A 12,617-nucleotide genomic window follows, 5' to 3' on the forward strand; every position below is an offset into this window, starting at 1 on the left:
AAGTATATCATTCTGAATCAAAATGCTTTGGAAAACAGTAATGTGATAGCAGAGAGAAATGATTAATTATAATTTACTTCTAAGATTCTTCCCAAATAAAGGAAAAGTTGAGTTTTTGCAAGATGGTAACTTACTGAGGTGTTACAGAACACGGTGAGGGAAAATTTGACACCAATCTTTATTTTAGTTTGCTGTTTTTTAGTTAGCATTTACATAGAAACATAGAAAATAGGTGCAGGAGTAGGCCATTCGGCCCTTCGAGCCTGCACCGCCATTCAATATGAACATGGCTGATCATCCAACTCAGTATCCTGTACCTGCTTTCTCTCCATACCCCCTGATCCCTTTAGCCACAAGGGCTACATCTAACTCCTTAAATATAGCCAATGAACTGACCTCAACTACGTTCTGTGGCAGAGAATTCCAGAGATTCACCACTCTCTGTGTAAAAAAATGTTTTTCTCATCTCAGTCCTAAAAGATCTCCCCTTTATCCTTAAACTGTGACCCCTTGTTCTGGACTTCCCCAACATCGGGAACAATCTTCCTGCATCTAGCCTGTCCAACCCCTTAAGAATTTTGTAAGTTTCTTTAAGATCCCTCCTCAATCTACTAAATTCTAGCGAGTACAAGCCGAGTCTATCCAGTCTTTCTTCATATGAAAGTCCTGACATCCCAGGAATCAGTCTGGTGAACCTTCTCTGTACTCCCTCTATGGCAAGAATGTCCTTCCACACATGCAGAATTACTAGAGTCAAATAGATTTTCTTACAATACATTTGATGTTTCTGTTAGAACATGGAATATAGAACAGTACAGCACAAGAACAGGTTCTTCGACCCACAACATCTGTGCCTAACATAATGCTAAGACCATCTCTTATCTGCCGGCAGATAATCCATATCCCTCCATTCTCTGCATATCCAAATGCCTATCCAAAAGTTTATTGAATGCCACTATTGTATTTACCTCAACCACCACCCCTGGCAGCATATTCCAGGCAATTACCACCCTCTGTGCAAAACCCTGCACTGCACATCTCGTTTAAATTTTGCCCCTCTCATGTTAAACTATGCTCTCCAGTGTTTGATTTTTCCATCTGGGAAAATGATTTCCGAATGTCTACCCTATCTATCCCTCTCATAATTTTATATACTCATATCAGTTCTCCCTGCAACCTCCGGCATTCCAGAGAAAACAATCCATGTCTGTCCAACCTCTTCCTGTAGCTAATACCCCCTAATCCGAGCATCATTCTGGTAAACCACCACTGCACCCTTCACATCATTCCGGTAATGGGCAACCAGAACTGCATGTAATATTCCAAATGTGGCCTACCCGAAGTCCGACAAAGCTGCACCATGACTTCAGCAAAGTCCTATTAAATTCCATCATTTTTTCTGCCCATAACCATTTTTATATTTTCGATAATTAATTTGCTGTTAGCTGACTCCATAAAAAAAGTGGTTCATTAAAATAAAATATTGCTGTGGATGCTCTGTATTCTACATATATAGGTAAGAATATACACATTTTGATTTATTTGCCCACCATTAACAAACTATGTTAATTGGAAAACTTATCCAACAGTGCAACAATGGAAACACCTCAGATTTACTGGATAGTGAAACGTGTTCTTCAAAATTACATTTTCGCAAGTAATTTGAAAAGCACCTTAGTAACATAAATGTGTAGGAAGGAACTGCAGATGCTGGTTTAAACTGAAGATAGACACAAAATGCTGGAGTACCTCAGAGATTCTTTCTCTCCAGAGATGCTGCCTATCCCCGCTGAGTTATTCCAGCATTTTGTGTTTATCTTTTGTAACATAAATGGTGTCTTGACTCAACAATAGACAATCGACTCTTCTTGCATAATAATTCTGAGGACCATAGCTATGAAATGCAAACCACAAAGGTAAATAATGGCAAATGTGATTTTTAAAGATATTTTCAAGCCCACATCTGTTGAAAAGAGGATTTGTAAACTCACCATAAAAAAAACGAATGCATGACTAACAGGGTGTGACAGGCAAGGTCTTTTATCCATTACAGGAAGCTGGAATCCTACTGTTGCACCACTGCGTCATTGAGTCTTTATCACTTTGGAATTTTTATGGTTATTTTTATTTTATAAATTGCACATTTTTGTATAAGCTTGTTTGACCCCATGCCAGCATTCATGTTTAATTAAAGTCATAATTCATTTTTAAGACAATTTATTGTTTCTTCAGTTTTTATTGTTAATAGTGGGGAATGCTAGTTCATGCCAAAGTGAAACCGGAGATTTCAACTAAAACAAAGATGTCTTGCGAGCTTTGCATATTGACAGAGTTGGAGTTCAAAGGATTTTAAATAGTCAATTCTGTCTGCACTGCAGTAAATGAACGGTTAACTGAACACTTCAGAAGTTATCCAGTGTTTCTAATCCACACACAATGTATTGATGTTGGCAGGTAGCATAAATAGATTTTTAGACGACATTGAGACCATTAAGTAACAAAAAAGAACATATTTTAGCATGGCCAATGTACAATGCGTCAGTGCCTGAATACAAAGCAACTTTCACAATTATATACATATTGCGAGCATCTTACAAGATTGAATATTTAAGTGAAATTCCCTATTTCAAATTTCTAAATGGAAGTGGATGCGTGTGGCGTTTGTGATCCTGGTTCTTGTAGCACAGGATGTGGCCATTTGCATTTGCTACAGTTTGCATTCATCCACACAATGCATGTGCCCAACCAGTACATGTTAAGTTATTTGACCAATCAGACATGTGTTGCAAACTGTAGAAACAAGGAATTGCAGATGCTAGTTTACCAAGGAGGGACACAAAATGCTGGAGTAACTCAGCTGGTTAGGCAGCATCCCGAGAGAACATAAATAGTTTCAGGATGCGACCCAACAGACAATAGACAATAGACAATAGGTGCAGGAGTAGGCTAATTCGGCCCTTCGAGCCTGTGATCATCAGCCATTCACAGTGATCATGGCTGATCATCCACAATCAGTACCCCGTTCCTGCCTGGGGAGAAGGCAGGCACGGGCTATTGATTGAGGACGATCAGCCATGATCACGATGAATGGCGGTGCTGGCTCAAAGGGCCGAATGGCCTCCTCCTGCACCTATTTTCTGTTTCTATGTTTTTATGTTACTCCCCATATCTCCTGACTCTGCTATCATTAAGAGCTTTATCTAACTCTCACTTGAAAGCATCCAGAGAATTGGCCTCCACTGCCGTCTGAGGCAGAGAATTCCACATATTCACAACCCTCTGTGTGAAAAAGTTTTTACTCATCTCCGTTCTAACTGTCTTACCGTTTATTCATAAATTGTGGCCCCTGGTTCTGGACTCCCCCAACATCGGAACATGTTTCCTGCCTCTAACGTTTCCAAACCATTAATAATCTTATATGTTTCAATAAGATTCCCTCTCATCCTTCTAAATTCCAGTATACAAGCCCAGCCGCTCCATTCTATCAACATATGACAGTCCCGCCATTCCGGGAATTAACCTCATGAACCTACGCTGCACTCCCTCAATAGCAAGAATGTCCTTCCTCAAATTTGGAGACCAAAACTGCACACAATACTCCAGGTGTGGTCTCACTAGGGCCCTGTACAATTGCAGAAGGACCTCTTTGCTCCTATACTCAACTCCTCTTGTTATGAAGGCCAACATGCCATTTGCTTTCTTCATTGCCAGCTATATCTGCATGCTTTTAGTGACTGATGAACAAGGACCCACAGATCTTGTTATACTTCCCCTTATCCCAACTTGACACCATTCAGATAATAATATGTCTTCCTGTTTTTGCCACCAAAGTGGATAACCTCACATTTATCCACATTAAACTGCATCTGCCATGCATCTGCCTACTCACTCAACCTGTCCAAGTCACCCTGCATCCTCACAGTTCACACTGCCACCCAGCTTTGTGTCATCTGCAAATTTTCTAATGTTACTTTTAATCCCTTCATCTAAATCATTAATGCATATTGTAAATAGCTGCGGTCCCAGTACCGAGCTTTGCGGTATCCCACTCGTCACTGCCTGCCATTCTGAAAGAGACCCGTTTATCCTTACTTTTGTTTCCTGTCTGCCAACCAATTTTCTATCCATGTCAGCACCCTATCCCCATTACCATGTTCTCTAATTTTGCCCACTGATCTCCTATGTGGGACCTTATCAAATGCTTTCTGAAAGCCCAGGTACACTACATCCACTGGCTCTCCCATGTCCATTTTCCTAGTTACATCCTCAAAAAATTCCAGAAGATTAGTAAAACATGATTTCCCCCTTGACTTGGACCAATCCTGTTACTGCTATCCAAATGTGCCGTTATTTCATCTTTCATAATTGACTCCAGCAGTTTCCCTGTTTACTCTTTCCCGCCTTTCTTAAAAAGTTGATAACATTAGCTACCCTCCAATCCACTGGAACTGATCCTGAATCTATAGAACGTTGGAAAATGATCACTAATGCGTCAACGATTTCTAGAGCCACTTCCTTAAGTACCCTGGGATGCAGACCATCAGGCCCTGGGAATTTATCAGCCTTCAATCCCATCAATCTATCCAACACCATTTCCTGCCTAATGTGAATTTTCTTCAGTTCCACCGTCACCCTAGATCCTCTGGCCACTAGTACATCAGGGAGATTGGATCCATCTTCACTAAGGAAGACACAAACAAGTACCTGTTCAACTCGTCTGCCATTTCCTTGGTCCCCATAATAAATTCACCTGTTTCAGTCTTCAAGGATCCAACTTTGGTCTTAACTAATTTTTTCCTCCGCATACCTAAATAAGCTTTTACTATCCTCCTTTATATTCTTGGCTAGCTTACCTTCGTACCTAATCTTTTCTCCCAGTATTGCTTTTTAGTTATCTTCTGTTGCTCTTTAAAAGTTTCCCAATCCTCTGGCTTCCTGCTCATCTTTGCTATGTTATACTTCTTCTCTTTTATTTTTATACTGTCCCTGACTTCCCTTGTCAGCCACAGTCACCCTTTACTCCCCTTGGAATCTTTCTTCCTTTTTGGAATGAACTGATCCTGCACCTTCAGTATTGTTCCCAGACATACCTGCCATTGTTGTTCCACTGTCATCCCAGCTAGGGTATCTTTCCAGTCAACTTTGCCCAGCTCCTCCCTCATGGCTCCATAATCCCCTTTGTTCAACTGTAATACTGACACTTTCCCTTCTCCCTATCAAATTGTAGATTAAAACTTATCATATTATGGTCACTACCTCCTAATGGCTCCTTTACCTTGAGTTCCCTTTATCAAAACAGGTTCATTGCACAACACTAAATCCAGAATTGCCTTCTCCCGGGTGGGCTCCAGTACAAGCTGCTCTAAGAATCCATCATGGAGGCACTCTATAAACTCCCTTTCTTGGGGTCCAGTACCAACCTGATTTTCCCAGTCTACCTACATGTTGAAATCTCCCATAACAACCGTAGCATTACCTTTGCGACATGCCAATTTTAACTCTTGATTCAACTTGCACCCAACATCCAGGCTACTGTTTGGGGGCCAGTAGATAACTCCCATTAGGGTCTTTTTACCATTACAATTCATCAGTTCTATCCATACTGACTCTACATCTCCTGATTCTATGTCACCCCTTGCAAGGGACTGTATTTCATTCCTTACCAACAAAGCTACCCCACTCGCTCTGCCCACCTGTCTGTCTTTTCGATAGGACATACCCTTGAATATTCAGTTCCCAGCCCTGGTCCTCTTGCAGTCATGTCTCTGTAAATCCCACAACATCATACTTGCCAATTTGTAATTGAGCCTCAAGCTCATCCACTTTATTTCTTATACTTCGCACATTCATATACAACACTTTAACTTTGGTATTCACCTCCCCTCTCACACCGGTGACTATTGGCCCTGACCTTGCTCTCTTATCCCTGCTCGAACTTTCCTTCCCATTATTTTGGGAGTCTTTTGTAACTTTTCTTGTACTCACTTCCCCTTTAACTCCATCTTTATACTCCCAATTTGTCAACCTCTCCCCCCAACTATTTAGTTTAAACCCACACATGCAGCACTAGCAAACCTGCCTGCCAGAATGTTGGTCCCCCTCCAGTTAAGGTGTAACCCGTCCCTTTTGTACAGGTCACCCCTACCCCGGAAGAGATCCCACTAGTATATAAATCTAAATCCTTGCTCCCTGCACCAGCCCCCCCAGCCACACATTCAGATCCTCTATCTCCTTGTTCCTGCCCTCACTAGCACGAGGTACTGAAAGTAATCCAGAGATAACCACCCTAGAAGTCCTGCTTTTCAGTCTTCTTCCTAACTCACTAAATGCGTTGCAGAACCTCCTTCCTCTTCTTCCTGGCGTCATTTGTGACCCTTCCTCAGACTGATTGCAGGGATGGGAGGAAAGAAAGCTTGAACAGTGGAGGGGCATGATAAAGCATTGCAGGTTTTTCTTCAGTTTTAGTAGAATTTATGTGGGATTTATGTATTAATTATGTCCAATTTTTGTGTGTTTTGTCTGGGTCTATGAGCCTGTGATGCTGTTGTTGGCAAGATTTTTATTGTACCTGTACCTCACTATACTTGTGCATATGATAATAAATTCAACTTGACTTTAACTGTATACTGCGCACCTGTGGTCGAACTATGGAAAGACAAGTTTGCAGAGACTAAAGGTGTCATATAATGATGCCATGAAAATACTGCTAAGGAAACCTAGATGGTGTAGTGCTAGTAACATGTTTGTAGCTGCAGGAATCAGTACTTTAGAAGCTATCCTAAAAAATCATATGTATAAATTCATTTGCAGGATAAATAACTCTAAAAATGTAATTATTGTGGCCCTCTCAAACATAAGGTTTAGCAAAACACGCTACAAATCCCAGTTGTGGAGACACTGGTATCGTTATCTCGTTGTAGGACATTGATCATTCTTTTATTCTGGATTTTAATTCGTGTGTTGTGTTTCTTTTAATATATAATTTATGATGCTTTTATAAATGATATACTAAGATTTTATATGTACTTTATGATATTTTTTCATATGCAATGTATTTTCATATGCAATGCATTAATCTGAGGAAAGACATTCTTACCGTAGAGGGAGTATAGAGAAGATTCAACAGACTGATTCCTGGGATGTCAGGACTTTCATATGAAGAAAAACTGGATAGTCTCGGCTTGTACTCGCTAGAATTTAGAAGATTGAGGGGGGATCTTATAGAAACTTCCAAAATTCTTAAGGGGTTGGACAGGCTAGATGCAGGAAGATTGTTCCCGATGTTGGGGAAGTCCAGAACAAGGAGAGTGGTGAATCTCTGGAATTCTCTGCCACAGAAGGTAGTTGAGGCCAGTTCATTGGCTATATTTAAGAGGGAGTTAGATGTGGCCCTTGTGGCTAAAGGGATCAGGGGGTATGGAGAGAAGGCAGGTACAGGATACTGAGTTGGATGATCGGCCATGATCATATTGAATGGCGGTGCAGGCTCGAAGGGCCAAATGGCCTACTCGTGCACCTATTTTCTATGTTTTTATGTTTCTATGTAATGTTGCCCCTTGTCTGGACCTTGAGTCCGAAATAAAGTTTATTATTATTATTATTATTATTATTATTATTATTATTATTATTATTATTATTATTATTATTATTATTATTATTATTATTATTATTATTATTATTATTATTATTATTATTATCCCCTTGGAGCCAACTAGTGTCATGACGTCCCATTAAAATGTCAGTCAAATATTTTTTTTTCCTACCTGTGATTTTCTTCTCTCCTGATTTATGATAGATTTAGAATTCATGTGCAATAATGACCATCCAGTTCTTTAATATTTGTTGTGTAATAGGTAGGCTATTTGGATATGGATTTGGAGAAATTAATTCTAACTCACATCTACATTCTATCAAGTGTCACTGGATCTGGAACAATCAGTGGAAATCTAACTGATTTATAAGCCCTCCCAGCTCAGAAATGCTATATCAACTACAACATTCCTTGATCTACACATGTTTTTCAATAATTTTTTGTACTCATGCCTTTGACCGTTTATAATACGTGCCCTCAATTTAAGAAGCTTTTATTTTTATAGTGCAAAATGCGCCCAAAAATTGAATCTTGAGCAGAAACTGAATGCTGGAGGAACGCAGTCTGGCAGCATCTGTGGAGAGAAATGGACAGATGATGTTTTGGGTTGGGACCCTTCTTTAGACTGATAAGAAAGCTGGTAAAGGGGGTAGGGGTGAGACAAAACCTGGCAATCATCGGTGAATACAGGTGAGGAGGGGTTATTACTTTGATAGCGATCCTATTGCGTAAATTGGAGGAGCAGCACCTCATATTTCGCTTGGGTAGTTTACACGCCAGCGATATGAACATTGACCTCCAATTTCAGGTAGTCCTTGCTTTCTCCCTCTTTCCCCTCCCCTTTCCAGCTCTCTCACAGCCCACTGACTCCGCCTCTTCCTTTCTTCTTCCCGCCCCCCCACCCCCACATTAGTCTGAAGAAGGGTCTCAACCCGAAACGTCACCTATTCCTTAGCTCCATAGATGCTGCCTCACCTGCTGAGTTTCTCCAGCATATTTGTCTACTTTCTGTTGAGACAGAAGTTTTGGGGAGATAATAACAAGATGCTCTTGGACTATATTTGTTCCTCTCAGGGTGATATAACAAATGCAATGATGAATGGTGTAGGGAGGAAATTATGGCTAGAGAATATATGTAATTCCTATGGATTGTAACTTGTAAAATCTTCAACACCCATCGGCTCTTCTTTAAGCCTTGTTTACAAGCCGCCTGGCAAGTCAGAGGAAAGTCCATTGTCTCCACATTATAAACTATATCTCATTTAGATTCCCCAGCATCCAAACAGTGGTGACTATTCTGCCTCTCACTGCCATCATGACCACGCACAGCCACCACTATCACTTACATACAACATTAGGGGCAGGAGTAGGTCTTTGTGGTAACCTTTCACCTCCTAGCTTATCAGAATCTGCCTAAAAAAAATTTTTAATTAAAAAAGCTTAATCTCTGCCTTAAATGGGTGATCTCTTATTTTGAGATAGTGATCCCTACTTCCAGAGATTCTCTTACAAAGATAGACCCTCTCCACATGCACCCTGGAAGACTCATCATGAACCTCTTTTTAAATTGTTGAATACTCTGACAGGGTACATTTGGATATATTTATTATCTTAATTTTAGTCAATTGTTAATTAAATAATATTTAGTTGTCGTACAATAAGTACATGTCCTTCTGACTGAGATTCTGAGTTTTCCCACTGATTGTGAAGGTGGTGGGAGCAGGCACTTTCACAATATGTAAAAATTATCTGATGAGCACTTTAGTCACCAAGGCATAGAAGACCAGAGGCCTAGTGCTGATAAATGGGATTAGCATAGGTGGTTACTTGATGATCAGTATTATCATGGTGGGCTGAAGGACCTGTTTCTGTCCTGTATGACTGCAACGTTATTCATCAAAGTAAAGGGCCTGTCCCACTTAAGCAATTTTTTAGGCAACTGCTGATGACTAGGCAGTCGACACACGGTCTCTGGTGTGTCACCTGTATGGCCGTGAGTAGTCTCCTCAGTCGCCCAAAGAGTCGTAGCGTTTTTCTGGTCGCCACAGGATTTTGAAATGTTCAAATCTTTTCAGCGGCAGTCGCCAACCATGGGCTTTTCGTAGCTTGTCTTCTCCTGATGTAGGTGCTGTCGTAGGTTGTCGCCAGGTTAATGTAGGTTGTCGCCAGGTGACGTAGGTTGTCGCCGGTGCTGACTTCGGTGAATTCCATTGGCGACTACTGACGTCAACTTACGCCAACCGGCAACAGGTACCGACGACTGAATTTTCTTACGTTGTCTTCAGTTGTCGTAGCTTGTCGCGGGTGGACGTAGGTTGTCGTAGGTGTGATCGATGGTGGACGTCCTAATGGGTCGCCGGTTGTCAGCAGCTTGCCGTAGCTTGACGTTGACTAGGTGGTAGGTTATTGTAGCTTGTCGTAGACATTGTCATAGGGGGGGTCCAGTCACCGGTTCTTCGGCGACCTGCTACGACTATGATAGTCGCCGGCAGTCGCTGAAATAATCGCCTAAGTGGGACAGGCCCTTAACTCTTTCATAAATCATGGCATTCATAAACCATGTAATAAATATATCATTCCTCCACAGCAGCACAATTCATTTGCACTTCCATGGGTCAATGATAGAACTCAGTCTGTTTGATTTAAACCCATATTATGAAGTGAAATTGCCAACCAATTTGTGCAAGATATATCATTCATTCCGCACATTCTAAAAATTAGCTTTCTTTCAATTTGAAACTCCTATGATGGAATTTAGATTTTAAAATTCTTCATGATATTACAGCAATAAACATAAATTACTATTTTGTTTAAATAATCACAGGTACGTACTGTAAGTAGATTGGAAAAAAATCCACAGGCATTTCTTTTGTCCTTTACTTGTTTTGAAGGATTGGAAATCTGGAATGAATTATCTTTCTAGCACTAAATTCTTTCTCTGACCAGCATTTTAAAAAATAAGGTTATATACTATTTAAGTAATAAAATAAGCTTACTGGAATCTATGTGGAATTTCTTCTTTCCTTATTACAGAAAGTTCAGACTGAGGGTATGCAATTAGTGTCCAACATAAGAACTTGACTTCAACAAGAGAATCAACATACTTTTTATTTTACCATGTCATCATGATTCTCTTTTTCGAACCCCACTAATTAACTCACCTTCTTTCTCGCCTGCTGCTCTTTTGTAGAATGTGCCTTCACGTGCTTTCTGAGGGAGCTTGGGTCAGTATACCGTTTAGTACAGCCAGGGATCTGACATGCATATGGTTTCTAAAGCAAAAGAGAAAACAGCCACAGCTTTAGTACTGTGAACATTAGTTCGAATTGGAGATTCTTAATAAGAGCTGGCCAGGAGCATTCTGATGTACTCTGGTCTAATCTCAGACTAATCAACTTCACCTGCCAGACATACATTGGAGTCAGACATGCAAGATCTCAAGTCGAGGTCAAAGATCATTGACAGACAACCTATTTTCCAATTGTGCATAATATAACAATGTACCTCGTATGGCTGCATGCAAACCATTGATCGGAATAAAATGACTACCAAAATAGATGCATCATTAAGAATTCACTAAATCCTGTTCTTTTGTAACTTTACCATCTTTGTGACTTTTATTTTTCAATGAAAACTTGCAGCTGACTTCTGTAATTATTGTAATTATATACTTACAATTATTTCAGCCCATGAGACTGCAGCATAGTCAGAAACGATTAGCAACAGAAAGCATTTAGGGTCTCAGTTCAAGAAACAGCAGAAAGGTCCATGTATAGTATCAGATCATTATGAGAAAAATTAAATCTGCTAAGAAAGAGAGAAAACAAAGGCAGAGGTAAGGAATTAGTTCTGGTGCACATTGAAGGTTTAGAATGTGATGATTTTTCTTCCAAACAATTTTGTTTAACTCATCTTAACAAATGGTACAGATACAATTTAAGGAGTAACTCTGGGCATGAGGTGCCCAAGGAGAATACTCTGATTAAGACCAATTACATTTATTTATTAAGGACAGAGAAATTTAAGGCACCATGTTTGTGCCAGTACAGTGCAAGAACCTTTAGATTATATCTTCATATCACTCTATTCCTACAGAACTGTGGTATTTCATAGGACTATGGACTTGTCCAACATAGAATGGGCCTTTTGGCCCATCAAGTCCATACTGACCTTTTTGTCCATTTACGTTAATCTCATTTATCTGGACTAAGTCTGATCCTTCTATGACATGCCTATTTAAATGCCTAGCCTTTTCAAGTATATACTCTAATCATATATTGTATCTGCTTACTTTTAAACAGTACATTCTAATTCATAACAAATTGCTGTATTCGCCCATGGTGTTTTATGAATGTTACAAATATGTCCTCTCTATTTACTTCTCTGCTGGTGGAGCCAGTTTCTCCTTATTCATAATTTTCTGTATTTTTCAACACCTCCATTAAGTCTCCCTTTAAGCATCCCCACTTTGTGAGCTATTCTAACTTTTCTAGTCTTTCCACATAATACATTCATTATAATTTAAATAATTCTATTGAATGTTCTCTTCACCCTCTCCAAGGACTTAACATATCCCCACAAGAATGATGATTCTACACCTATTCATAATATCGTGCTGAACTCCCTTAATTTTGGGATAATTAGGAAAGCATTTAAAGAAAGACCTGAAAACTTCTGTTCTTCTTGTTTGAACAATGCAGATTATGAAAGAACTGCTTGGAGAGAATAGTAGATTAAAAAAAAAAAAGCCTGATTCCCAGACACAAAATTAAATGGAAGATATTTGTAAAGCTGTTAAATGGAAATTTCTTTCCAGAGAGAATTGTGAAGTTGAAGAATTCAATTTTAGAGTTGGTAGTTGATGTAAAATCCACATCAATTTTCAAGATTGGTTTAGACAGAAAGACGAAACAAAGGGGAGCAGTATGGCTAAGTATGATTAGACTATTAGATAAAATGGAGTGGTTGCGCTGAAAGGGCTGTTTTTGATTTTTACCGACACATACAATTAATTCCACTGACTCCC

The 12,617-nt window shown here is 39.7% G+C and overlaps 1 protein-coding gene across 2 annotated transcripts in view; it reads right to left on the minus strand.

The window, feature by feature from the left end:
* glis3 (GLIS family zinc finger 3) overlaps positions 1-12,617 on the minus strand; it is a 459,240-nt gene that overhangs the window by 140,569 nt on the left and 306,054 nt on the right. For both annotated transcript variants that reach the window (XM_033017811.1, XM_033017812.1), the window contains one exon: positions 10,753-10,863. In XM_033017811.1, coding sequence (XP_032873702.1) covers positions 10,753-10,863 — 111 coding nt within the window. The remainder of the gene's footprint in view (positions 1-10,752; positions 10,864-12,617) is intronic.

Source organism: Amblyraja radiata, chromosome 3, assembly GCF_010909765.2.
Source record: "Amblyraja radiata isolate CabotCenter1 chromosome 3, sAmbRad1.1.pri, whole genome shotgun sequence".
Lineage (NCBI taxonomy): Eukaryota > Metazoa > Chordata > Chondrichthyes > Rajiformes > Rajidae > Amblyraja > Amblyraja radiata.